The 26130-nt window shown below is 45.3% G+C and overlaps 1 protein-coding gene across 5 annotated transcripts in view; it reads left to right on the top strand.

Annotated features, from left to right (window-relative positions):
- Positions 1 to 26130, top strand: part of hdac4 (histone deacetylase 4) — a 236352-nt gene that overhangs the window by 205937 nt on the left and 4285 nt on the right. For all 5 annotated transcript variants that reach the window (XM_055870842.1, XM_055870841.1, XM_055870840.1 and 2 more), the window contains 4 exons: positions 7029 to 7147; positions 13885 to 14018; positions 25215 to 25299; positions 25812 to 25947. In XM_055870842.1, the coding sequence (XP_055726817.1) occupies positions 7029 to 7147; positions 13885 to 14018; positions 25215 to 25299; positions 25812 to 25947 (474 nt within the window). The remainder of the gene's footprint in view (positions 1 to 7028; positions 7148 to 13884; positions 14019 to 25214; positions 25300 to 25811; positions 25948 to 26130) is intronic.

Raw genomic sequence — 26130 nt, 5'->3', positions numbered from 1 at the left:
GAGAAACTGACTTAGTGCAAAAAGACAACAAAAGTTTTCAGAGGAAAGAAAAGCAGATGGCCCGAACTAGAAAATGAGGCTTGGATGAGTTTGCCTCCGGATGAAAGTGAGGAGAGCGCAATGAAAACGATCCAACATCGGATGAAGCAATTCTGAGGCTATTCAACTCCGACACCAAAGGAGATGACTTCAGTGGTTTCAGTGCACAGGAGGAAGATAGTGACCAAGGACTTTCTTGGTAGGCTATTGTTTACTGCTATTTAAAAAAAAAAAAAATGTTACAAGCCTGTTTCGTTAAAGCCAATTTATTTTTGTTACAAGCCGTGTTTCGTTAAAGCCTATTTATTTTCGTTACAAGCCGTGTTTCGTTTAAAGGCTGTGTAAAGTTCATTTGTTTCAATGTACCGGTAGGCACCTGCGGCTTATAGACACGTGCGGCTTATTTATGTACAAAATAAAAAAAATAAAAAAATTCAGTGGGTGCGGCTTATATTCAGGTGCGCTTAATAGTCCAGCAATTACGGTATACGTAAACTTCCGACTTCAACTATAACCCTGCTCCTCACCTAACCCCAAACTGACCCTCTCACATCCAAGGCAGATGGAGCATGTGCTGTACAAGCCGCGATATCATATATGTCATATGCATTTACGCAGCATTTGAGATGTGGAACATGATATATATTAGGGCGCATATGTACCTACGACATATTATTATACACTATATGCAACACATGTGAAAACCCCTCAAGCACTGTGCCCCTACCATCTGAGTCACGTGTAGCCCGTCTTCAGGTAGTGGCTCTTTTGTTGTTTTAGAGCCATTTAAAGCAAAGCAAAATGTTCTGCTTTACTCAAATCTATCCTTTGTTGTTGTTTTCTCTCAACCAAGCAAGAAGAGTAGCTCCCCCTTCAATGTATAGAAGCCAGTGCCACCCAACACCAGTCATTCTGGTAAAGGAATTGGGAAACTACAGCGTACTGGTGCCAAAATGTCTTCCATCCTACCCGTGTTGGCTCAGTGTAAAGTGGATCTTTTGGAAGCTACATTTGGATACTTCTTAAGATTCTGACAATTCATTGTTAGTAACCATCCTGACCCATTATGTTGATGCTGCAATTGATAGAAATGCAAAACCAACTGTTTGGAAAGGGTTAGACATCTTGTTTGTTGATACTCTGTGACACTGTAGTAGTTCAGGCCAGAAAACCGTATGTTGTCGCTGGTCACGTTGTTGTCATGCCTCATGTATCTTGGCATCCATTAGCAATTTTCTCTATAGCAGTATAACCAGTGCTTAATTTGATCCTGCTGGAACAGAATCCGGCACCTCTCAGTTTTGGACAGTTTCATTCCGGAACCTATTTGCCAGGATCTGATCCACTCGCAGCATGATTTTTTTTTCTCACTGCTTGTAATGTATTCTAATAAAAGCCAACCAAGTTAATTCGAGTTGCCTCTTTGTTAATTCCCCTTACCCACAACAGCAAAAAACGTAATGTAAAAACGTTGATTTTCAGCCACGCCAGATATTCTAAATGTTAATTTGGTTATATAGTCCTCTAGCAATGACCTGACAGGCTGACAGCGAGCAAAGTTCATGATCTTTATGAGATACTGTAAGTGATCGATACAACCTTTAACTTTACATCCTAGCTTCACCCTCAACCTCTGAAAAGCTTGGTGGAAATTCCACCATATTGCTTACACCTATCCAAACCTATGAGATCTAAGTAGATGGGGAGAGAAGGAAATTGATTTGATATGTTTTCTTTGGCCATGTCAATTCTTACACTTTCCATGTCAATAAATATTCTTGAATTGAACTAAGAGAAGGCGTACGTGGGTCTTCCCCTTATGTCACTCAGCTGGCCCCTGGCGCTTATCAATCCCACAGTGCGGAAGTGAGAGTCTCTCCTCGGCCTCTCTGATTAACAGAACCCAGAGGAATAAGGCCAGCATAGCCCAACAGTCCATATATCCGCTCTCCCTCTGTCTCTTTCTATGTCTTTCTCTCTCTCTCTCTCTCAAGCACAAACACACACAGACACAAATACACACTTACTCTCGCTCACACACACACACACACACAAACCATACACACACACGCACACATCCTCCCCATCTTTCTCCTTATTTTGTCTCTTGTTTTGTAAGCAGCATATTCGCTCCCTTCTCGTTCTCTCTCTCTGTGTAAGAGGCTGCCTGCCTTGCGGGCGTCCTCTTCTAATTTCTTCACAGCCAGTGCCACGTTGCATTTGCAGGGGTTCGAGCCAGACTCCAGAAAGAGAGAGAAAAAAAGATAAGAAAATGGTCCCTAATGAAAACCAGAAGCACTGTCTCTCTCTCTCTCTCTCTCTCTCCCTCTCGCTCGCTCCCTCTCTCACCATGAACTTGGAAACAGAGAGGAGAATTGAGCTTAATTCAAACCAGCTCTCCGCAACGCCAGATGACAAGGCTTTGAAGTGTGTGTGTGTGTGTGTCTGTGTATGTGTCTGTGTATGTATCTGTGTCTGTGTGTCTGTGTATGTGTGTTCTACCCTGTCTCTTTGCCTGCTCTCCCATGCTTTTTTGTGAACGGTCGGGAAAGCCTTTGAGCCTAACCTGTAGGCATGGCTAGCGTTAACCCTTTGTTGGTTAGTAGGTTTGGGAGGTATTGTATCCGGGGGGGGGGGGGGGTCTATGTTACTACCCTAGCCGGTCCTGGCGTGCCCCTCCTGGGTGGATTAGGCCGGACGGTGAGGACGGATCTCTTTTCGGGTGCCTGGCAGTCGACGGTTCTACTTCTAAGCTCCCGCAATCGGTCTCAGTCCATCGCAGGGGGAATCTGTACATGAGCTATTGCTAATTAGCAATCGTAAACTGAAGTCATGTGTGTCCAGTCAAGCTATATCATCTTCCTCCTCATTTGCTGTTTAGGAGTCCACATGAAAACACACAACACACACACACACACACACAAGGGATGAAAAGGAGGAGTGGAAGATGGAGAGAGTTCCTAGAGAGGGAGGTTTCCCTGTTTCTTGTCAATGGCACTGAGGGAAAAGCTGCCTCCATTCTGAAAGAGGTGTGTGTGCGCGCGCTCGTGTTTGAGTGTTAGTGCGTCTGCATATCTTATCACTCAGCGCAATGAGAGAATGGACGCCATTTTGAGAACTTGGGTGAACTATTTGTGAACAAAGTCCCCTACAGAAAGACGTCTCAATCCCCCAAAGAGTGTTCATCTACGGCAGCACTCTGACTAAATCTCCCACTTCCGTCTAGTCTATTCTCTCCCAAACTCTAAGCGCACAACCTCACTGGGAAAAAGGTAAAGAAAACAGTGCAGATGAGAGAGAGAGACGTGGCTCATCTCGTCTTCTCATATCGGTGAAAAATCCAATAGCTACAGGAATGGCCCAGTAAAGATCAGAGGAGAAGGAATAGCAGACTCCTCTATGGGAAAGTTGACGTGTTGGGCGACCACCTGCGGAACTGATCTTCAGGGGGTTTCGGGGGGTTCGGGGAGCTTTATATGTCGGGCGCATTGAGTAGTCATAGAGGTGGCGGCGTTATCGTCGCAGAAATGCTAAAGAGGATGAGATACAAATTAAATCAAATTGTATTTGTCACATGCGGCGAATACTACAGGTGTAGACCTTACCGTGAAAGGCTTACTTACAAGCCCTTAACCAACAATGCAGTTCAAGAAATAAGAGTTAATAAAATATTTACTAAATAAACTAAAGTAAAAAATCTAAAAAAAAATCTATTAAATCAAAAAGTAACACAATGAATTTACGTAACAATTACGAGGCTATATACAGGGGTACCGGTAGCGAGTCAATGTGTGGGGGTGTGTGTGTATGTGGTACGTATACGTGTGTTTGTGTGAGAGAGAGAGAGTCTGAGTATGTGTGTTGGCGTGTGATGAGGATATTACAGTGGGTCAGGGGGATTTATGTTAGGCCTGACTGTCTCAGGAGAGAGGTGTTCAACCCTGAGGCTTAGCAGGTCCTCCCAAGCATGCTCCCACACAGTGTCGGGATACACACACACACACTCTCACAGCAATACACAGACACACATGCACACAATCCAACCAAGGTCCATGCATTGAGGAACAAACTAAATGTGCAACAGGTCATACAGAAACATGTTGTACTAATTTTTTATTCAACTTTCTTTTTGTTTAAAGGCACAATGTGTCGAAATCGCTCTGCCATTACATGTTTGCCAAAATTCTGAAACGTTGACCTAATTTCAGTTTGTGACAAAACAAGCAATGGAGAATCATTGTACCGTCTATACCGAAAGAAAAAAGACGCAAAAACAAAATGTAGAAATAGTACACATAGAACGGATCTACCGCTTATCAGACTTGCTTTCAATGAGAATGACAGATGTATACAGTAACTCACATTTTTATGTGAATTTGGTTAAAAGGCACACAACGCTACATATTGCGCCTTTAATCTGAACAAACCCATTCGGTGCGACTGGGTGCCATGGCAGAGCAGAACAGTATACATTTTCCCTTCGACATCGAAAGCACACCTCAGCGACGACACTTTACAGGCAGGAACTAGCTGATGGAGGCAGGAAGGTTTTTGGATCCCACCCCACAAACCCAGGATGTCCCGTAGCTAAGACGGCGTCGTAAATCTTGTTAAAACTCGTTATCCGCTAGCCTTATTAACCAAGCCTTTTTCATCTACCACATAGATATCCACTGATTCACTCCATAGCAGGCCTATAAAAAAAAAAAACTTGTTTCCACTCACACTGGCTCTCTAATGGATCACTGTGGCTTTCCCAAGGTTGTCGTCTGTTTTAGAGAGGGGTTGTGGGGGGGGTTTGATGATGCGTGCAGTCTTTGATCGAGGCTTGACGTGTGTGTGTGTGGTGTGTGTTTTAAAGCAGCTGAACAAATAGTTCCACAACAGTACTACTTTCTCGTTGCATGTCTTTGGATGTATTTCTACCACCAAGGTATGCTTCCATTCTCTACTCATCCTCTCATTTGGTCTCATTCATTATCTCCTTCACCTCCTCACTCTGTCACTTTTTCGTTATTTTACCTTTATTTAACCAGGCAAGTCAGTTAAGAACAAATTCTTATTTACAATGACAGCCTACCCCGGCCAAACCCTAACCCGGATGACACTGGGCCAATTGTGCACCGCCCTATGGGACTCCCAATCACGGCCGGTTGTGATACAGCCTGGAATCGAACCAGGGTCTGTAGTGACGCCTCTAGCACTGAGATGCAGTGCCTTAGACCGCTGCGCCACTCGGGTTCTCTTACTCATTCTCTTCACCCAAGTGCCAGAGGTATGCTGACACAGTCAGTGACGCACACTCTCCTCTGTGTATCTCAGCAGCCTGAGGTACCGAGCCTCCTAAAAATACCTCCTCTCTCTCTTGGGGGGAGGCCGCCACTGCAGACAGCTGTGTGTGTGTGGGAGGGGGGGGGGGGGGGGGGGGCGTGGTTTGCTCAGTGGAGGCCTATAATTGTGGCGGCGATAACGGGATGGAAAGAAAGCTGTCTCATGAGCTTTGGGCATGCTGCCCGCTCACCCGCCATGCCCGCAGGCAGGAGACAAGCGCCATGTTCCTGAGGTCAGCAAAGTAGAGGGTTACTACAACACGGCCCTGAGCCACCTCTCTCTCGCACCAAAACACTGCATACCTAAATACTGCCGGCCCCAAAGAGCAGGCCGTGTACAGCTACACTGGAGGAGCTATTCATACTGTCAATCAGAGGAGTCCCACAGCAAATAAACAGTATGATTACAGACATCTCTACAATGCCGTCACTGTCGCAGACAACTTCACAACGCTGACACATCGCAGGCAGATTCCTTTTTGCAACTTCACCGACACAATATTGACAGCCTGTCAGTGAAAGGAACAACTATGCAACGCTGTTTCTATCCCAGATAAACCCGGTGACAGCTACACAACCACGGCACCAAAGAGAAATGCAACTTAACCAAATTGTATTTCTACACCTGGGAAGAGCATATTTAAAAGGAGTCGTGATAAGGAGGAAAGGTTTGATCACTTTTTATGTGTCACCCGTGTAGAACGCATTATGAGCGCAGTTACATGCACAATGCACGTATGTGGTTCAGTGAAAAGCTTGCTGAGTACGACTTAGACTTGGGAGTGCAAGGAAATCCTCGCGCTACAGCCTCGACAAACTGAGTCACTGCAACCACAGGTTGCTGAACCAAAACACTACATTCACTATCTATCTATTTTCCTTCCACCAGCTGCGGGAGAGAGGGTGGATTCTAAGGTCTCACGCCGCACACCCAGAACTACAGTGTCATTGTGTATTCAATTCCTCCCATTCACTTTTACTGCTCCCCTGACATGCGACCTGAGTTCTTCCTTTCTCTCACTGTGTAGTTTGGGGGTTTCTATGGCTCCGTTTTTTGGAGCTTGTGGTTCTCAAAACCAGATATGTGTCTTTGATTCCTGTATAGGAGGTTGTGTACTGTTATGTGTTGTTCACTGACTGTTTGGATGAAAGCAGGCACATTGCACTGTAAGTGGAAGTTCATTGGCTATATTTAAGTCCTGTAGCAGACTCTCTTATCCAATCAACTTAGAGGAACAATTAGTGCCTTGCTCGAGGGCACATCAGCAGACTTTTTTTCACCTTGTTGGCTCCAGGATTCGATCCAGCAACCTTTCAGTTACTTGCCCAACGCTCTGGATTCACCAGGTCAGTCAATGCTATGGAAAGAGCAGGTGTCCTTAATGTTTTGTACACTCAGTGTATGTGATCGTATACACATGTAAGCAAGGTTTGAAACGGTCTGTTGCAGTCTACAAATGATTTGTAATTATGTTCTGGCCTCCTGACAATCCGCTCAAGAAAAAATTGGCCCGGGGCTGAATCTAGTTGGTGATAGCTGCTCTAGGTGGTGTCTGTCAATACGTATGTTTAGGTGAGTCACTACAGGGGATGGTGGCATTTAACTGGCTCATTCTCGCTCTCTTTCCCACTCCCTTTTTTTTCTCTCTCCCTTCACAGGACGGTGGTGATGCCCATCGCCAACGAGTTTGCTCCTGACGTGGTTCTGGTGTCTTCAGGATTCGATGCTGTGGACGGCCACGCATCACCCCTGGGAGGGTACAAGCTAACAGCCAAATGTAAGTGACTTCCTTCCTTTCCCCTCTTTTTCTCTCCACCAACCCACTGCTTGTGAATGAAAGGTATCCAGCCATGATGCTGCCCTACCATAAACACATGGCCTTCTTCAATACATTCAAAATACATCCTTCTCTTCTTCCTTCCTTGAGGTAATTACTGATCTGACCAGGTTGGATTACTGAAAGCAATACAGTGGAAACGTCCCCTCACTTTTACAATCACTTACAGATCAGTGAGCAAGGAGACTGTATTGTTTAGTATTGGCCCAGTTACCTCTCCTCACCAGCATTCTTTCTGCCTATCAGTCCAAAGGCAGCACTCAGATATGTTCTAAAGATCATATCTCCCTTAAAAGAAAGGCTGCATTGATGTGGTGTTTGAGCCCATGCTAAGTGGTAAACGGTAAACAGAGTTAAGCAGAAACACTAGTTCCAGCCATGAGGGAGTGTCTTGCAACCACACTTTTTAAAAAACTCAGACTTATAAAACATTGTGGCTGGCCAGCGTGCGGATGTGCCGTTCTGACAGATGACAGTTTAAATCAGTTTAAATCAGATTTCTCTTGCTGGGCTGATCTGAGAGGGCCTGCTACTTCTGCGGTTTGTAGCAGTGCGCTACGTCTAGGCTAGCTATTAGCATTGCTGTGGCTGATGCTAGTGAGTTCAGTGGACCACTCCGCGGTGTGCACTAGTATTATATTTTCATCAAACACACTTAGTCTTTGTCTCACAAAAGCAAATCACACACAACCCTTTCATTTTAAGAAATGCTTTTTATTTATAAAATGCCCAAAGAAATGTATGAATAGTATAGAAAATAGTGATAGAAAAAAACAAGGAAATAATTCAAGTAAAGGAAAGAAGATAATTGCAGTGATCATCGCTGGTCACCAGTAGGGCTTATACTCACAAAGCATCTCAGAGTAGGAGTGCTCATCTAGGTTCAGGTCCTCCCTGTCAATATAATATTTTTCCGTAAAATGACATAACTGATCCTAGATCAGCATTCCTGTACTCTGTTTTCAGTGGGTTTCCCTTTGTGTCTTACCTCTGCATTTCCTTGTTTTTGCATTTGGACCCACAAGGGATTTCAGCAAGCTAGTTGCCATCCACTATATATTTTTTTCTCCCTTCATTTTCAATACTCTTCTTCAGGGCTGGCGTTACGGGCAGGCTTTAGGGGGCCTGGCCCGCCCTACTGTACCTCGTTGCCCGTCCACATAAAATATTGAATATTTATATTTTATTTGATGACAGAAAGATGCCTAAATCTTCAATAAAGTATCAGATCGAGTGAAAGAGCTGCCCTCTGTCTCAATATGTGTAGACCATCTATCTGATGCTGTCTGGACAAAATAATGTGACCGACCGCCTTGATTCGATCTTATGTAGCAAAATGTGAAATTGTGTTTTTTTTTACATTGGATAAAAGCAGAGACACAGAGCTACAAAATAGTATATCATACACTACATTTGAGGAACAATGGGAAAGTTATTCTGCTTTGAATGTTGATAAACTTGTAAGCTCACTTTTGAGAAAATGGCCCATGTTGACTCCAATGCTTCCCACAGTTGTGTCAAGTTGGTTGGATATCCTTTGGGTGGTGGACAATTCTTGATACACACAATAAGCTGTTGAGTGTGAAAAACCCAGCAGTGTTGCAGTTCTTGAGACAAACCAGTGTGCCTGGCACCTACTAACATACCCCGTTCAAAGGCACTTAAATATTTTATTGTGCCCATTCACCCTGTGAATGGCGCACACATACAATCCATGTCTCCATTGTCTCAAGGCTTAAAAATCCTTCTTTAACCGGTCTCATTCCCTTCATCTACACAGATTGAAGAGGATTTAACAGGTGACATCAATAAGGGATCATATATTTCCCCTCGATTCACCTGGTCAGTCTGTCATGGAAATAGCAGGTCTTTCTAATGTTTTGTACACTCAGTGTACGCCATCACAATAAATCCATTATCTAGTTCATTTAGCAGACAATATACGCTTATAAATCCTGTGCATTATTTTATATTGTATGATTTTATAGGATGAAGAATATAATTGAACTTAGCTGAATAAAATATTAAGGATATTTAAGGACATGCTGAGTGTAAAAGTGATCATTTGAAACAGGTCTCATATGCTAAATTTAGAGGTATTTGGCAACTTTAGTTGTGAATGATACACACCTTAGAATATCTTAGAAATCAAAACATATATGGGCTGCATGATGCGACTATTGGTGATTTGAAAAAGTCAAAAAACGTGCGCTCTGTTCCTTGCCTCAGGCTGTTCTCTCATCAAGTTCTAATATTGTCGCCCATCGGACTGTTCTCAATTTAATCCTGTCTTTACTAATATGGGAAATTAGTTTAGATTTAGAATGGGTCATAGGAGGAGATTACCGTGACTCAGCGGTCACGTGGAATTTGACTGTGGTCATGACTGCCGGTGTGACGGTAATACGGTCACCACAACAGCCCTGCCCGCCACCGCCCCACTTTATTGTCGACGGTCTCTTTTCATCTCTCTCTTCTTCACGGCAGTCGTTTCCTTTGGTCGGTTTCGATACTCCTTATTGACACTTTCTGTACAATCTTGAATAGTTTAGGAGACCTTTTGCATCCCACATTCTTTGTTGTCTTTTTGGGGTTTTACACTAGTTTCAGACTCTTTAAATCCTTCTCTTAGAAGTAGTTTGGACAAGGAGTGGCTGCAGTGTACTCAGTGTAGGTTGCGTTCACTCCAGGCCCATAGATTACTTCCATGGTATGACAAATATTTTTAAAGTATGATATTAGGGTGAAGTACCCCTTTAACGCGCTCACTCTCCTCACTGTATGTAGATTCTTTATCGTTCTCAGTTTCCCCAAATTTCTTGAGGTCTCCTTTCTTTTCCTCACCTCCCTCTTTCCCGTTCCACTTGTGGATACTTCTCTCACCATCCAGATCATTGCCATCTGCATAATGACTTATATTTCCCATTCCGTTCATTTTCTCTCCCTTAGTTTCACCACGATCCATGCAAATTTTCTGGAGATCCATTTTCTTTTCTTCATCAACCTCGTTCTCTTTCCTCTTCATTTGTTTCAACACGTTCACTGTCATCAATATCTCTCCATTCTTCAACACCCTCGTTGGTCTCCCAATCCTCTCCTATTTTCTGTTAGTTCAATTTAACCCTTTATCTCCTTTGTCACATTGTCCTTCATTACCTCTTCCTCATGTATTTCCTCCTCCTCCCCCTCCTCTTCATCCCCGTTTTCCTCCTCCTCCTCAACCCATCCACTTGTTCTTCTTCATCAAATTTTCTCACCAATTCAGTCGTTTTCTGTGTCTGTTCTCGCGCTCTTTTCTGAAGCTTTCTCTTTTGCCGTTCCCTTGTTTCACACTCTGTCTTTCATTCAACTGAAGGTATAACTCTTGATTTCTCTCCTCCATCCTTTTCTGATTCTTTCTTAGTCTTGCCACCTCCATCCTCTTCTCTCCTGTCTTCCTCCTCCTCTCCGGCTTGTCTCTCCCTCTCTCCATCTGACCTCATGCTTTTCACAAAGAGTTGGAGTTTGAGTGGGGCGTCTCTCACCAGTAGCTTGCATGCTCTCTGGAACCTTCTCTCCCGGTGCTCTAGGAGGACCACCTTTTCACTGAAACAACAGCCGTCCTGACTGATGCTACTCCACTCGTCCATAGGGAATGTTCTTTCTTTATGTTCTCTACTGACTGTTCACTAGATCTGATTTGAAAGTCAGGTGTTTCTTTAGACAAAACAAGTGGTTTGGGTGAAAGATCTCTTCTAAACTGGCTTCAAACAAAAATGCTCTAAAAAGGTGGGAGAGGATGTCAGTGTGATGTGTGTTGCTAGTTGCTACCAAAGGAATTGAAAATTGCATTCTATAACCATGGTTTTAAAAAAAAAAGCACACGGTAGCCTACAGCATAGGTCTCAACATTAGACAAAGGACCAATCACCAAATTCTAGTACTTACATTTGATCCCGACCCATTCAATGAGCACAGAGGAACAGGACAACTGACATCGTGATTACTTTTCAAGCTAGAAGTATGCACGGAAAAAACGAAGATATCATTCACCTAACCTCTAACTGCTAAACCCCTTACCTAGCCCACATCAGCCTCCTATGTTAGAATACCACCTTCTAGAATATCAACCCATTAAACATCACATCCCACTGTGACATCTGGCTTTGTCGCTCTCTGAGAACCCTTAGTGCAATCTCATTCATTTCTATGCTACTATGACCAACCATATTTTTCACAATATAGGCCTAACTGTTCCGGTGTATAATACCAGTCAAAAGTTTAGACACACCTACACGTTCAAGGGTTTTTCTTTATTTTTACAATTTTCTACATTGTAGAATAATAGTGAAGACAACAAAACTATGAAATAACACATATTGAATGATGTAGTAACCAAAAAAGTATTAAACAAATCAAAATATTTAATATTTTAGATTCTTCAAAGTAGCCACCCTTTGCCTTGATGACAGCTTTGCACACACTTTTGCATTCTCTCAACCAGCTTCACCTGGAATGTTTTTCCAACGATCTTGAAGGAGTTCCCACATATGCTGAGAACTTGTTGGATACTTTTCCTTCACTCTGCGGTCCAACTCATCCCAAACCATCTCAATTGGGTTGAGGTCAGGTGATTGTGAAGGCCAGGTCATCTGATGCAGCACTCCATCACTCTCCTTTTTGATCAAATGGCCCTTACACAGCCTGGAAGTGTGTTGGGTCATTGTCCTTTTGAAAAACAAATGATAAGTGCAAACCAGATGGGATGGGGTATCGCTGCAGAATGCTGTGGTAGCCATGCTGGTTAAGTGTGCCTTAAATTCTAAATAAATCACTGACAGTGTCACCAGCAAAGCACCCTCACACCTGCTCCTCCATGCTTCACGGTGTGAACCACACATGCAGAGATCATCCGTTCACCTACTCTGTGTCTCACAAAGAAACGTTGGAACCAAAAATCTCAAATTTGTACTTTCCACCAGTCTAATGTCCATTGTCCGGTCTAATGTCCATTGTCCGGTCTAATGTCCACCGGTCTAATGTCCATTGCTCATGTTTCTTGACCCAAGCAAGTCTCTTCTTATTATTGGTGTCCTTAAGTTGTGGTTTCTTTGCAGCAATTCGACCATGTAGGCCTGATTCACACAGTCTCCCCTGAACAGTTTATGTTGAGATGTGTCTGTTACTTGAACTCTGAGAAGCATTTATTTGGGCTGTAATTTCTTAGGCTGATAACTCTAATGAACTTATCCTCTGCAGCAGAGGCAACTCTGGGTCTTCCTTTCCTGTGGCGGTCCTCATGAGAGCCAGTTTCGTCATAGCGCTTGATGGTTTTTGCGACTGCACTTTTTAAGTCAATTTTCCAGATTGACTTAAAGTAATGATGGACTGTCGTTTCTCTTTGCTTATTTGAGCTGTTCTTGCCATAATATGGACTTGGTCTTTTACCAATTAGGGCTATCTTCTGTATACCAACCCTACCTTGTCACAACACAACTGATTGTCTCAAATGCATTAAGAAGGAAAGAATTTCCACAAACGTACTTTTAACAAGACACACCTGTTAATTGAAATGCATTCCAGGTGACTACCTCATGAAGCTGGTTGAGAGAATGCCAAGAGTGTGCGAAGCTGTCATCAAGGCAGAGTGGCTACTTTGATGAATATCAAATATCAAATATATTTTGATTTGTTTATTATTTTCTGGTTACTACCTGATTCCATTTGTGTTATTTCATAGTATTGATGTCTTTACTATTATTTTACAATGTAGAAAATAGTAAAAAATAAAGTAAAACCCTTGAATAAGTAGGTGTGTCCAAACTTTTGACTGGTACAGTATATCATTGTTGAGAGAAACAACATCAGACACATCAAGTAGGCCTACAGATAGTATGGTAAATCTATATTCCATTACATGACAAGCACTTCCTTCCTCATTTAAGACCTCATTCTCTCACTTTGTTCAGGTTCATTAATCCCAAATTAACATTTACCTGAGCCACTCCCAGAATCTATTGAATATGTACTTTGGTTACGCCTAGTTATATCCTTGCCATGATGGACACATCAGCATTGCCTGTCAACACTGTTGTGATGGTAATCCGCCAGTAACACTACACTTTACCTCACATCTCCTAGCATTAATAACCATGGCACTCTTTGGTGACACACAAGCACACACACACACGCATACGATCAGATCCAACTGTAATGCCCTGTTCATGCCACAGAGCAGGAAACCTCTTACCCTCCCCTCATGTTCACAAAGCTACAGGATCAAGTTTGTTTGAAAGTGTCTGTCTTTGGCCCATGTAGAGCAGCACCGTGACGTGCCAGCAAAGAGCTTTCCCTAAAACCATTTCTGAGATCTCAGTCTAGAGCTGGGGCTTACGGGGGGGGGGGGGGGGGGGGGGGTGCTATGGCGGGAATGCACCCCCAGAAGATCAAACACTGGTGGCCCGAGCCAAAACACTAAACCACATTTATTAAGATTAAATCTGGCTCGTGTTATGTATTTATCCCCCAGTAAATCTCTGGTACCTTCTCTTTCTAAAACCTAAAAGAGAAAATATGATGCAATACCCTTTTCTCCCTCCTCCCCTTACTCTCTGTGTACATTTCCTTGATCGGCGTCCAAGCGCCAGAGTCGCCATAGACGAACTCTAACCCCTACCACTGGCATTTCCTGTCCCCAGGTTTCGGCTACCTGACCAGGCAGCTGATGGGGCTGGCCGGGGGACGCCTGGTACTGGCCCTGGAGGGGGGCCATGACCTCACTGCCATCTGCGATGCCTCTGAAGCCTGCGTCTCTGCTTTGCTAGGAATCGAGGTAAGACTAAGAATGAGGGAGTGGTTTCTATACTTGTTGTCAATAATTTGCCACTGCACCTGTTTGGGGAGACAGTCTCTACACATTTAGTCCAATCAGAGGCTCAGCCAGAGGTGTGGTGCTTAAAGGGCCTTGGCCCGGGCCTCCCGGGTGGCGCAGTGGTCTAGGGCACTGCATCGCAGCGCTAGCTGCGCCACCAGAGACTCTGGGTTCGCGCCCAGGCTCTGTCGCAGCCGGCCGCGACCGGGAGGTCCGTGGGGCGACGCACAATTGGCCTAGCGTCGTCCATGTTAGGGAGGGTTTGGCCGGTAGGGATATCCTTGTCTCATCGCTCACCAGCAACTCCTGTGGCGGGCCGGGCGCAGTGCGCGCTAATCAAGGGAGCCAGGTGCACGGTGTTTCCTCCGACACATTGGTGTGGCTGGCTTCCGGGTTGGAGGCGCGCTGTGTTAAGAAGCAGTGCGGCTTGGTTGGGTTGTGTTTCGGAGGACGCATGGCTTTCGACCTTCGTCTCTCCCGAGTCCGTACGGGAGTTGTAGCGATGAGACAAGATAGTAATTACTAGCAATTGGATACCACGAACATTGGGGAGAAAAGGGGGTAAAAATATATTTAAATAAAAAGGGCCTTGGCCCAATGTTGCCGCCAAGAGAGAGAGATGGAGAGAAAGAGCGAGTCTGGAACAGTGAGTTGAGAGAGAGAGAGAGAGAGGGAGGGAGAGAAAGAGAGAGTCTGGAACAGTGAGTTGACAGAGAGAGAGAGAGAGAGGGGGAGAGAAAGAGAGATTCTGGAACAGTGAGTTGACAGAGAGAGAGAGGGAGGGAGAGAAAGAGAGAGTCTGGAACAGTGAGTTGAGAGAGAGAGAGAGAGAGAGAGAGAGAGAGAGAGAGAGAGAGAGAGAGGGAGGGAGAGAAAGAGAGAGTCTGGAACAGTGAGTTGACAGAGAGAGAGAGAGAGGGAGGGAGAGAAAGAGAGTCTGGAACAGTGAGTTGACAGAGAGAGAGAGGGAGAGAAAGATAGAGTCTGGAACAGTGAGTTGACACAGAGAGAGCGAGAGAGAGAGGGAGGGAGAGAAAGAGAGATTCTGGAACAGTGAGTTGACAGAGAGAGAGAGAGAGAGAGAGAGAGAGAGGGGGAGAGAAAGAGAGATTCTGGAACAGTGAGTTGAGAGAGAGAGAGAGAGGGAGGGAGGGAGAGAAAGAGAGATTCTGGAACAGTGAGTTGACAGAGAGAGAGAGAGGGAGGGAGAGAAAGAGAGATTCTGGAACAGTGAGTTGACAGAGAGAGAGAGAGAGAGAGAGGGAGGGAGAGAAAGAGAGATTCTGAAACAGTGAGTTGACAGAGAGAGACGGAGGGACCCTGTTTTTTATTCTCCATCCTCCCTCTTTCTCTCTTTCTCTCCATCCCTTATTAATCTATTGTTTCTCTCTCTCTCTGTCCCCAATGCCCAATGTGGGAGGATCCCATGGCCAGTGGCCAGGGAGAAGGGAGGAAGTAACAAGCTTTAAGTTGAACAATCTGAGGTTAATTGTGGCAGTGTGTAGGCTGGGCCTGGAGCTGAACAAACTCTGTCTGCGTCCCAAATGGCACCCTATTTCGTATGTAGTGCACGATAAGGACCATGGCGTCCTATCTAAATAATGAATAATCCACACTTTAAATAAACTGACGTATTAAAAGACAATAAATGGGTTGGCTAGTGCTGACCCTTGGCTAGTGCTGACCCTTGGCTAGTACTGACCCTTGGCTAGTACTGACCCTTGGCTAGTACTGACCCTTGGCTAGTACTGACCCTTGGCTAGTGCTGACCCTTGGCTAGTACTGACCCTTGGCTAGTGCTGACCCTTGGCTAGTACTGACCCTTGGCTAGTGCTGACCCTTGGCTAGTGCTGACCCTTGGCTAGTGCTGACCCTTGGCTAGTGCTGACCCTTGGCTAGTGCTGACCCCTGGGTAGTACACACAGATGAAGTGCTGCTGTAATGTCTAAAACCGAGGGGGAGCAGTGGTCAGAGGCTGAAATGGAGCCTCTGATAAAAGTGAATTTCCAGGCCCCTGAGTCCTGCGTTTGTATAAACTACATTTATTTTGAGCATGTGACCGCCTCTTAAGTGTTGCTGCAGACCGACCCAGGCCACAAACACACACACCCTCTGCGTGTTTTCTGTCGTTGGGACACGGGCGGTGTGTCCCAAGCAGCACCCTATTCCCGATATTGAGCACTACTTTTAACATGGGCCCTATAGTGCACTGTGTAGGGAATCGGGTGCCTTTTGGGACACAGACAAGGAGATAACCTGTTGAAGCCGTTAGCCAGTTAGCCCAGTGCAACTTTAAAACCTCCATTAACGAGGTGTATGGGGCTATATCTCGTAACGTACTGCCTCTTATTACACACCAATACATTCACCCACACCTCACTCTAATAGTGCACCAAAGAGTGGTATGTGCTCCAAATGTTTTGTTATTGTTGTAAACCTCATGCTACCTCATGCTTACATGATTAAAAGTCAAGTAAACAGTACCTTTGGCATTTCGGTTTACCTTATAAGCTCAAAAGAATGGGTTACAAATTTGGAGGCACCGCTGGGATTTCTTTTCATGTGCGCACCGGAAAATTGTCCGCATTTCTGAAGTAATGAGTGAGAGACATTGGAAGCGTAGCTAGCTGGCTAACCGTGAAGATAAGGATGCACATGTATGACGAATAGTCATGCTCGCTGTTAGTATTGCACTAGATGCTGGTGAAGTTGAGTATAGATAGAGGATCAGGTCAGCTTAGACTGGACTGGCTGATAAAAGGTCTAGGTGCCTGTGTTATTCCAGTCCTCCCTCCAGACAAGGCAGTAAATAAGCTCTTGGAACCATAAAAGACCGGATGGCTCCGCTCCAATGTGGATCTTGGGCCCGATGCAAAACAAACAGGGCAATAACGCTGGGTCACGCTAATAAGACGTGGTCACTGCTACCAGCCGCCCCCAGAGAAAGGGAAAGCAGCGACCAACAGGCGACCGCGCCCCAAACGGGTTGACCGGGAGTGACCGGGACAAGCTGGGGCGTAGGAGAGGCCGAGAGAAACATGGTCAAATGCAGTCAAACTGTTCTGAACCCACCAAAGAAAGGTCAAAGCCTGAAGGGGAATTTAAGATCCACAGCAGACCAACGTCAACCTGTCAGAAGAAGTAGAATCTTAACAGTAGAATCTTAACAGCTCTGAGCTGGAACAAGGTTTACTTTGAAGGGGGAGCTTCACAAAAGTCCCGTCGAGCGTTAATGCAATAACCTTAATCTGTTTACCTGCGCTGGTGCCATTGGATGACCGAGGTCATCGCCACGACAACAACGGTATCGACAGATCAATAGCCTGCATCGCCAAAGTTCCTTCAATATACCACAGGGTTATGGTTTGGTTTAATATATGGAGCCATGAAGGAGGATAGAGAAAGGGGGGAAGAAGAAGAAGAGGAACAAGGGAAGGCTACTCCTGAAAGGATTGGGCCTAGGAAGGTTTCAGGTTTCAGTAGCCAGGAGAGAAGGCTGTTTTGGGGGTCGATGGGTGAGCAAGGCGGGGAGTCTGGAAGTCGAAAAAGAGGCACCAGCCCTGGCCCCATAGGGCTCCCTTCTCGCCCTTCTCTCCGGGACCCCGTCACCAGCCCACATCTGAAAGCTCTTACCCTCACACCTCTCACGACAGGGTCACTGACAGGCCTAGAGAGATCGGAGAATCAAAGGAAATTGGGGAATCATTTGAAGTCGGGGGAGGAAGCTATTGTCATAAACCAGCAAGCTCCAGGGTTTGAGTTTCACTCCGGACGTTGGGCAAGTGGAAAAATGCAGAGCCAGGAACACACGTGAAACGCCACATTACCATTGATAAGGAGTTGGAACACACGGCTCATTAGTCGCCTTTGACTGCCCATGAGCCGCCGCCGTATTTAGACACTGGTGATTGGCCAAACCCGCTGTGTTTTTCATTGCCTCTTCTCATTGGGAAGCCCAGTCAGTCTTTGAACAAGTGCAGATCAGTCCCTCATTAGTGTGGTGACCGGTTCAACAAGTCTTAACGGCACAAGAAGGAGAACACAAGGCAGGGGAGACAATAACAGATAAAAGTTCAAATGTCTATAATCAAAATGGCAGGAAGCGAGTGTTTTATCAGTCTTTGTATAAGGTCCAGTGTAATGGAGATGGAATGCAGCGCAATGACTCTCGCCAGCGGCGATTTGATGAGGCGGATAGATAGAGAGGAAAGGGGTTGTGTGTATTTGTGGATGCGTGTGTTAGGTAGTGATGAAGGGGTAATGAGCCAGTCAGCTAGTCTGCTGCTTTATTTGTCTGTCAAGTCCCAGAAGCAGGGCTTTCAGTTATGTTACTCAAGCAACACGACTAAAATGTATTACCCAAAATGTTCATTGGTCTCTCATTGGCCTAAGAATACGATCTCAAATGTAGACATACTAGGAGTTTAAATAAGTACACAATCAGGGCCAAACCTCTAGATTGGGTTTTACAGCCCCACTGCCTCCCGTGTGATTGTAGTCTGTGCATCGAGCGTTTTACTGGCCACTCCACAGTGAGAAACATATTCCCCCTTTTTATTGGCAGGTTAAGACAAGCTTTGCTTTAATGAGCATTGGGTTCCCTTTGAAAGTGGCTCGGATTAGGTTGGGGGGAAAAACTGGTACAAATTGGTGAATGGACTATACAGGCCTTTTTTTACTTCATCGTTTGAGTGCGTAATCGCCAAAGCCTCTCTAGTTAAATTTCTCATGAATGATGCATTGGCGACGATGCTAGTCAACTCTGACCTCGTGACTAATTGACAAATGTGTGCAAACAGATGTTGCGCCCTCTCATCCAAATTGTGGTCGTTAGCAATTATTTGATAAACAACAGGCTAATACGCTAATTGTTGCCAGTCGCCGATGAGGTTATCCTCTGTGCTTACCCTCCTGCTGCATGGTCCGTTTTTGCCTTTCTCTGGCTTTGGCGTTTCACTCTCTTTAGCGAACGGAAATGTAACGAAGCAGCAAAAAAGGTCACCTGCTCTGCTCGATAATTAGTTAGCTCGTTCAATTAGCACAACGTAATCAACTGGTGTCAGCGGTCGAACCAACGTGCATGCAAAAAACCACAAACAATAGATGCCTTGTGTCTTTAGTCTGCTGAACAAGTCGAATTCCTCCCACCCAGTGTTATGGTTTCACTGCCTTCCCCAGAATGTTCTTTTTTTCATTCTGGGGCCACATTCCTTCAGAGCCTCTGGTTCGCGTGGTGTCTCAAATTTGTTGGCTTCCCCCTCATGCGTTTGAAGGCCGTTCCCCACACTCAAACAGACAGACTTGGATTTACACAATGCAGGCAGCAACGGACACTGTCTTCCAATAAAAGCTATTCTCTCGCTCTCTGTTGGAAAGAGTTGATGGTTTTCTTGCTATGAAGATGGAGAAGAGGGAGGATGGGGGGGTTAGAAACTCAAATAAAAGCCCTGCATCACTGTGGATGCCGCGGGGAGCGCCGTGTGTGTCATACCTGCCAGATAGGCCCGGAGTGTGCTGACAAGAGCCATTAAAGTTTACAGCTGCCCGTCAAGCTGACAGACAGACAGCCCTCTGAGCCCCCCAGCCTGGCCCCATGTGGGGACCCCCTCCCTGGTTACGGTGCCAGGCCAGTCTGGAGGCAGCGGGTCTCTGGGGGTAGTGGTGGGGCAGGGAAAGAGGGGTAGGGGGGGCTAGCGGTGGAGAGATGACTTGGCTGGTAGGGACTGGGGGTGAACACAAACAGAGTAGTGGGCGTAGACAGACACACATTTGTGGATCTTAGCTCACTATTGTCTAAGTACTGAGAGAAAAACTTCATTTCTCCAACTTAAACGAAAGGAAAAAGAAGGATGAGAAATAGGGAACTGACTCGGCAGTATTTCAAGGGTCCCATAGGGTGACCATATCAAACAAAGCAACAGCAAACATGTCGTCCCCCACAAATGATGCAGCGGTCAGTTGATTCATATTGCGCCCCCCTTGTGCCAATCAGTGTCATTTTGTAAAAGCCGGATCTCCATGACAAGACACATTCGTCAAAACCGATTTCATCGTGGGGGACAACTAGCAGTTATCTGACAAGGGCAATGACTAGACTGTACCAAATCAGCAGTATTAGTGGGGTCCTTGAAGACCATTGATATCAGAGCAGTGTGAATATAGATGATATACAGATCATACCACGTTCTGATATTAGTACTGTGAAAACAGTTTTTCTGTAGGGGTGCTTTGAGAGGGAACTCCTTCTGTTTGGTGGGTACGGTGCGTCACTTAGGACTCTCGGGTGGCCTGGTGTGAGTGACGCCCAAAGTGAACAAAGTCCTCTGTTGTCTCTTATGTGTGTGTTGGACAGCCCCAGACCTTGATCTTAGTACAGACACACAGGTTCGCGTTTCCTCTAAAGCCGCTGAAATTGCATTGCAGCCATCCATGTGAATGATAGGGTATTGGTGTGTGTGGGGAAGTGTTTCTGCATGTGTTTTGTACTGTACCACAAACCATTCTGTGATTCTATGTGTGCGGGTCTGCTGTTTGTTCACCCGCACCCACGGGCAATTGCTAATAACCCATCCGCAACCACCCGATTATATGTGATAAAGTGAAAATCTGGGACCCGCACTCGACCCTAACCTACAAATATAGAAAATGTGCTGTACAGTCAAAGATAGATACATGCAGCTTCTCTTCTGTTGCCCTAGAAGACTAAATAGAGTTTGCTCACCAGACAATGTCACACATCGACATAATGAATGCTTCGATGTTGTTGACGTCGGTAAAGTTTTCTCATTCATCTCTGCTTCTCTCGCACAGCAAAGACATTTAGGGACCAGGGAGAAAATGCAATGATGCAAAATAAACTGGGGGAAAATTCTCTGTTTGTCCATTAATGGTTTTCAGGGAATTGCTGTGAAAATGACACGACGTGTTTCTGATAAGGTTTTACTTTGGCTTGGATGCATATTTTATGTGTTTGAAATACTATCAGCTTTTATGATGCTGATAACGATAGCACCTTTACGGATGTCCCCTAACCGCGCATTCATTCTCTCAAGATGCTTAAATAAATAATATTTCTCCACTCCTGTTCCCGAGTTCAAATGTACACTTCGTGTGTAATTTTATCGAAAGAACTGCTTCCTTTTGCAGTTCCCTTGACGTGCCATATTTTAAGTCCCCGTCTTGTGACTGTCAAATTTGTGTAGCGCCTCAATCATTACACATAATTTCCCAAATATGAGGCTGCTGTTCTGGCCCCTCTCTTTAATTTCAACTCTCCATTTCACAGCATTCTCTTATTGAACTAAACTCCGACGTTAACTTTTCCTGCCCAAGTACCCTAAAGCGTATGGCCGTGTGTTTGGTGTGCACGTACACTTAGCGCGTAAGCCGAAGCTTCTGGGCCTAACGGCATATCAAAATAAGGAAGTAAAAACCTCATTGTAGCCTATAGATATGAATTGCACAAGAATGATACATTTATGGCTTTTTTTTCTGCATAGTTTTCTCTTTATTTAACCCTTAACCATGCCCTTCATCCTCACTATATTTCATGAGCCTAAACCCACCCGCCCCGCAGATATAACCACGGAGACTGCGGATCATTGAGTCAACACATCACTGGTGTGTGTGGCTGTGTATGCGTGTGCATAATGCAGTTTGTCGTGCCACAGCCGGGTTAAAGTATCCCTTTCTCTAGACTGGCCTCTCCCGTCACCCTCCCACCCTCTATTTGTTTTGATTAAAACAAAAATTCCAGCTTGGGCCGAACGGAACCGACCGGAACCGACCGGCGATCCCTTTTTCCTCTCCTCTCTTCTGACATTCTCTTCTTCTAATGTTTCGAGCCTTTTTCTACCTCCTCCTCCTCCTCCACTTTCTTTTCAGCAAGGTTATGATAGGGCAGAAAGACGTCTGTGTGCCTATATTTCGTCCAGTGTTTATATATGGAAGTATTTGGGGCTTTATTTTAATGGTTATGCTCACAGGGGGGTAAAAAAAATGCAGCACACACAGTGAGCCAGAGGAAAATGTAATCATTCCGGATTGGAAAAGCAGGTTGGGGAATGCCCTGTTTCCTTCATCTGATTCTCCTAACAGTCAGAGTATCCCTGTGTGTGTGTGTGTGTGTCTGTGTGTGTGCGTGCGTGCGTGGGTGTGCGTGCTCGTGTGCGTGCGTGCGTCAAGTGAAATGAAATGTTATTGGTCACATGCGCGAATACAACAGCTGTAGACTTTACAGTGAAATGCTTACTTATGAGACCATGCCCAACAATGCAGAGTTAAAAAGTAAGACAAATATTAGCTGAATAAAAACACAAGTAAACATAAGTAACACAATAAAAACAATAACAACGATATATACAAAGAGTATCAGTACCAAGTCAATGTGCAGGGGTACGAGGTAGTTGAGGTAAAACAGTATACATGTAGGTAGGGGTAAAAGTGATCAGGATATATAATAAGCAATCAATCAGGATATATAATAAACAGAGTAGCAGCAGCGTATGAAAGTGTGTGTGTGTGTGTGTGTGTGTGTGTGTGTGTGTGTGTGTCTGTCTGTCTGTCTGTCTGTCTGTCTGTCTGTCTGTCTGTCTGTCTGTCTGTCTGTCTGTCTGTCTGTCTGTCTGTGTGTAGTATGTCTGTCTGTCTGTCTGTCTGTCTGTGTGTAGTATGTCTGAGTGTAGTATGTCTGAGTGTGCATATAGCCACTACAAGGGAGTGTAAAACAAGTACGATTTTTTGTTTAATGCTGTAATAAAGGGAGTCAATGTAAATAGTTGAAGTGGCCATTTGATGAACTGTTCAGCAGTCTAATGGCTTGGGGGTAGAAGCTGTTCAGGTGCCTTTTTGTTCCAGACTTGGCGCTCCGGTACCGCTTCTTGTGTGGTACCAGATACAACAGTCTATGACTTGGGTGGCTGGAGTCCTTGACAATTGTCAAGGTCTTCCTCTGACACCGCCTGTTATAGAGGTCCTGGGTGACAGGGAGTTAGTCCCCAGTGATGTATTAGGCTGTACGCACTACCCTGTGTAGCGCCTTACGAATGAGCTTAGTAATGAGCCATGACTTTTCAAAGCATTTCATGGCTACAGATGTGAGTGCTACAGGGGGTAGTCATTTAGACAGGTTGTCTTGGCATTCTTAGACACAGGGACTATGGTAGTTTGCTTGAAACATGTAGGTATTACAGACTGGGTCAGGGAGAAGTTAAAAAGGTCAGTGAAGACACTTGCCAGCTGGTCAGCAGATGCTCTGAGTACGCATCCTGGTAATTGATCTGGCCCTATGGCCTTGTGAATGTTAACCTGTTTTAAGATCTTACTCACATCGGCTACGGAGAGCGTGATCAAAGCTGTCCGGAACAGCTGGTGCTCTCACGCATGGTTCAGTGTTGTTTGCCTTGAAGTGTGCATAGAAGGCATTTAGCTCGTCTAGTAGGGTGTGTCACTGGGCAGCACTCAGCTGGGTTTTCCTTTGTATTACGTGATAGTTTGCAAGCCCTGCCACATCCGACAAGCGTCAGAGCCGGTGTAGTATGTTAGTCCTATATTGATCTTTTGCCTGTTTGATGGTTTGTCGGAGGGTGTAGAGGGATTTCTTATAAGCGTCCGGATTAGTATCCTGTTCCTTGAAAGCGGCAGCTCTAGCCTTTAGCTCAGTGCAGATGTTGCCTGTAATACAAGCATCTGGTTGGGATATGTACGTATGGTCATTGTGGTGACAACATTGTCGATGCACTTATTAATGAAGCCAGTGACTGATGTGGTAAACTCCTCAATGCCATCGGATAAATCCCTCAACATATTCCAGTCTGTGCTAGAGAAACAGCCCTATAGCTAAGCATCCGCTTCATCAGGCCACTTCCATATTGAGCGTGTCAGTGGTACTTCCTGTTTGAGCTTTTGCTTGTCAGCGGGAAACAGGAGGATAGAGTTATGGTCCAATTTGCCAAATGGAGGGCAGGGGACAGCTGTGTATGAGTCTCTGTGTGTGGTGTAAAGGTGATCTATAGTTTTTATCCCTCTAGTTGCACAAGTGACATGAAATGAAGTCAAACGGATTTCAGTTTTCCTGCATTAAAATCACCAGCCACTAAAAGCGCTGCCTCGTTGAGTGCAGTCAATTTGTGGTGGTAAATAGTCAGCTACAAAAAATACAGATGAAAACTTTCTTTGTAAATAGTATGGTCTGCAGCTTATCATGAGGCCTTCTAACTCAGGCGAGCGGAACCTCGAGACTCCCTTAATATTAGAGATTGCGCACCAGCTGTTATTAATAAAGAGACACACCCCACCAACCCTGATCTTATCGGACTCTGCCGTTCTGTCCTGCCAATGCATACAAAAACCAGCTAGATGTACAGTACATTATCAATGTCCTTGTTCAGCCATGACTCAGAGAAGCATAGCATATTACAGTTCTTAATGTCCCATTGATAGGATATTCTCGAATGGAGCTCATCCAGTTTATTCTCCAGCGATTGCACATTTGCCAATAGAACAGAGGGTAGAGGCGATTTATTCATTCGCCGCCGTAGTCTCATCAGGTGGCCTGTGCGCCGGCCTCTATAGCTCCGTCTTCAAGTGTTGGGGATTTGGGCCTGGTCCGGGATATTCAATATGTCTTTCGCCTCCGACTCTTTGAAGTAGAAGTCCTCGTCCAAATCGAGGTTAGTGATAGCTATTCTGATGTCCAGAAGCTCTTTTCAGTCATAGGAAACTATTAAACATCACGTTTTTTTTTTTTTTTACGTTACAATCAGCACAAACAAAATACACAAAATAGCACAATTGGTCAGGAGCCCGTAAAAAGACTGCTATTCCCTCCGGCGCCATTCTTTTCGTGTGTGTGTGTGTGTGCTCACTGTATGTGTGTGTGTAAAGTGGGACCCAGCACAAAGCACACATTGTAGCCTGTAGTGTAGAGTGGCTCCTCGAGTGGGAGGCTGCACTGCATCTGTGAGCCTTTTTGTTATTGAATCAAATGGTTCTCCACCGCTGGACTGGCTGGGTGATTCAACACTGGGCAGAGGTCCCCAGTCAGAAGTAGTTATCCACAGGGGGGGGGGGGGAAGAATGATCTTTAGATCTTCCGTTTTTTTGTTCTGCTATTGCCGTGTTGTATCTAACCTGTCACTCACTCCTGTGTCCGTCCAGTTGGATCCTATCCCTGAGGAGGTGATGCAGCAGAGGCCCAACCCCAACGCCGTCCACTCCATGGAGAAGGTGCTGGAGGAACACGGTGTGTGACCCTTTACTCTACTCACACAGGAAACAGTCCCACTCTATGGGCTACAATAGAGCTGGGGCGATAAACCCAACATGATTTTACCGATCACTTAGCGCAGCTGTTTAGCTGCTCTCCTTCATTGCGAGAAATGTGAAGTTAGAAATGAAATAGGTTTTCTAATGTGGGTGATTGTTAATGGGACAATTGATGGCTACAACCCTCAAAGTAGTAGTGGTTTAAAAAAGTATAACTGTGGTGCACATTAATGTTATAAACGTATTCTATTTATCGTTATCGCATCAATTGAGCCAATTTATCGCAATATGGGTTTTTTTTGGTCCATATTTCCCAGCTCTAAGCTACAGTACAACCAGCACATGATTTTGGCATTTGATTTGCCAACATGGCTTTACCATAGAGTAAACATCAGCACTCGGCCCTGGATAGCAGACGTCGTTTGACACCTTGTCCAGTTGCTCTATGTAATAATCACCTTTTGACCTTTGTCCTGTCATGTGTTGTAGGTAAATACTGGCACTCTCTGCAGCGCGGGGCCTCCACACTGGGCTACTCTCTGAGCGAGGCTCGTCAGTGTGAGACGGAGGAGGCCGAGACCGTCACTGCCATGGCCTCCCTCTCTGTGGCCAACAAGCAGAGGAGGTACGTCCCTCCCAAGGCGGTGTGTGTGTGTGTGTGTGTGTGTGTGTGTGTGTGTGTGTGTGTGTGTGTGTGTGTGTGTGTGTGTGTGTGTGTGTGTGTGTGTGTGTGACGACGGTCTTCTGATACTCACTAATCTCACACCTTCCTGCAGCTGTATAGAGTACGGTTGTGCTGTTTGTGACA

This window comes from Salvelinus fontinalis, chromosome 19, assembly GCF_029448725.1.
Source record: "Salvelinus fontinalis isolate EN_2023a chromosome 19, ASM2944872v1, whole genome shotgun sequence".
NCBI classification, from domain to species: domain Eukaryota; kingdom Metazoa; phylum Chordata; class Actinopteri; order Salmoniformes; family Salmonidae; genus Salvelinus; species Salvelinus fontinalis.
This window is presented reverse-complemented; position numbering and strand designations above follow the sequence as displayed.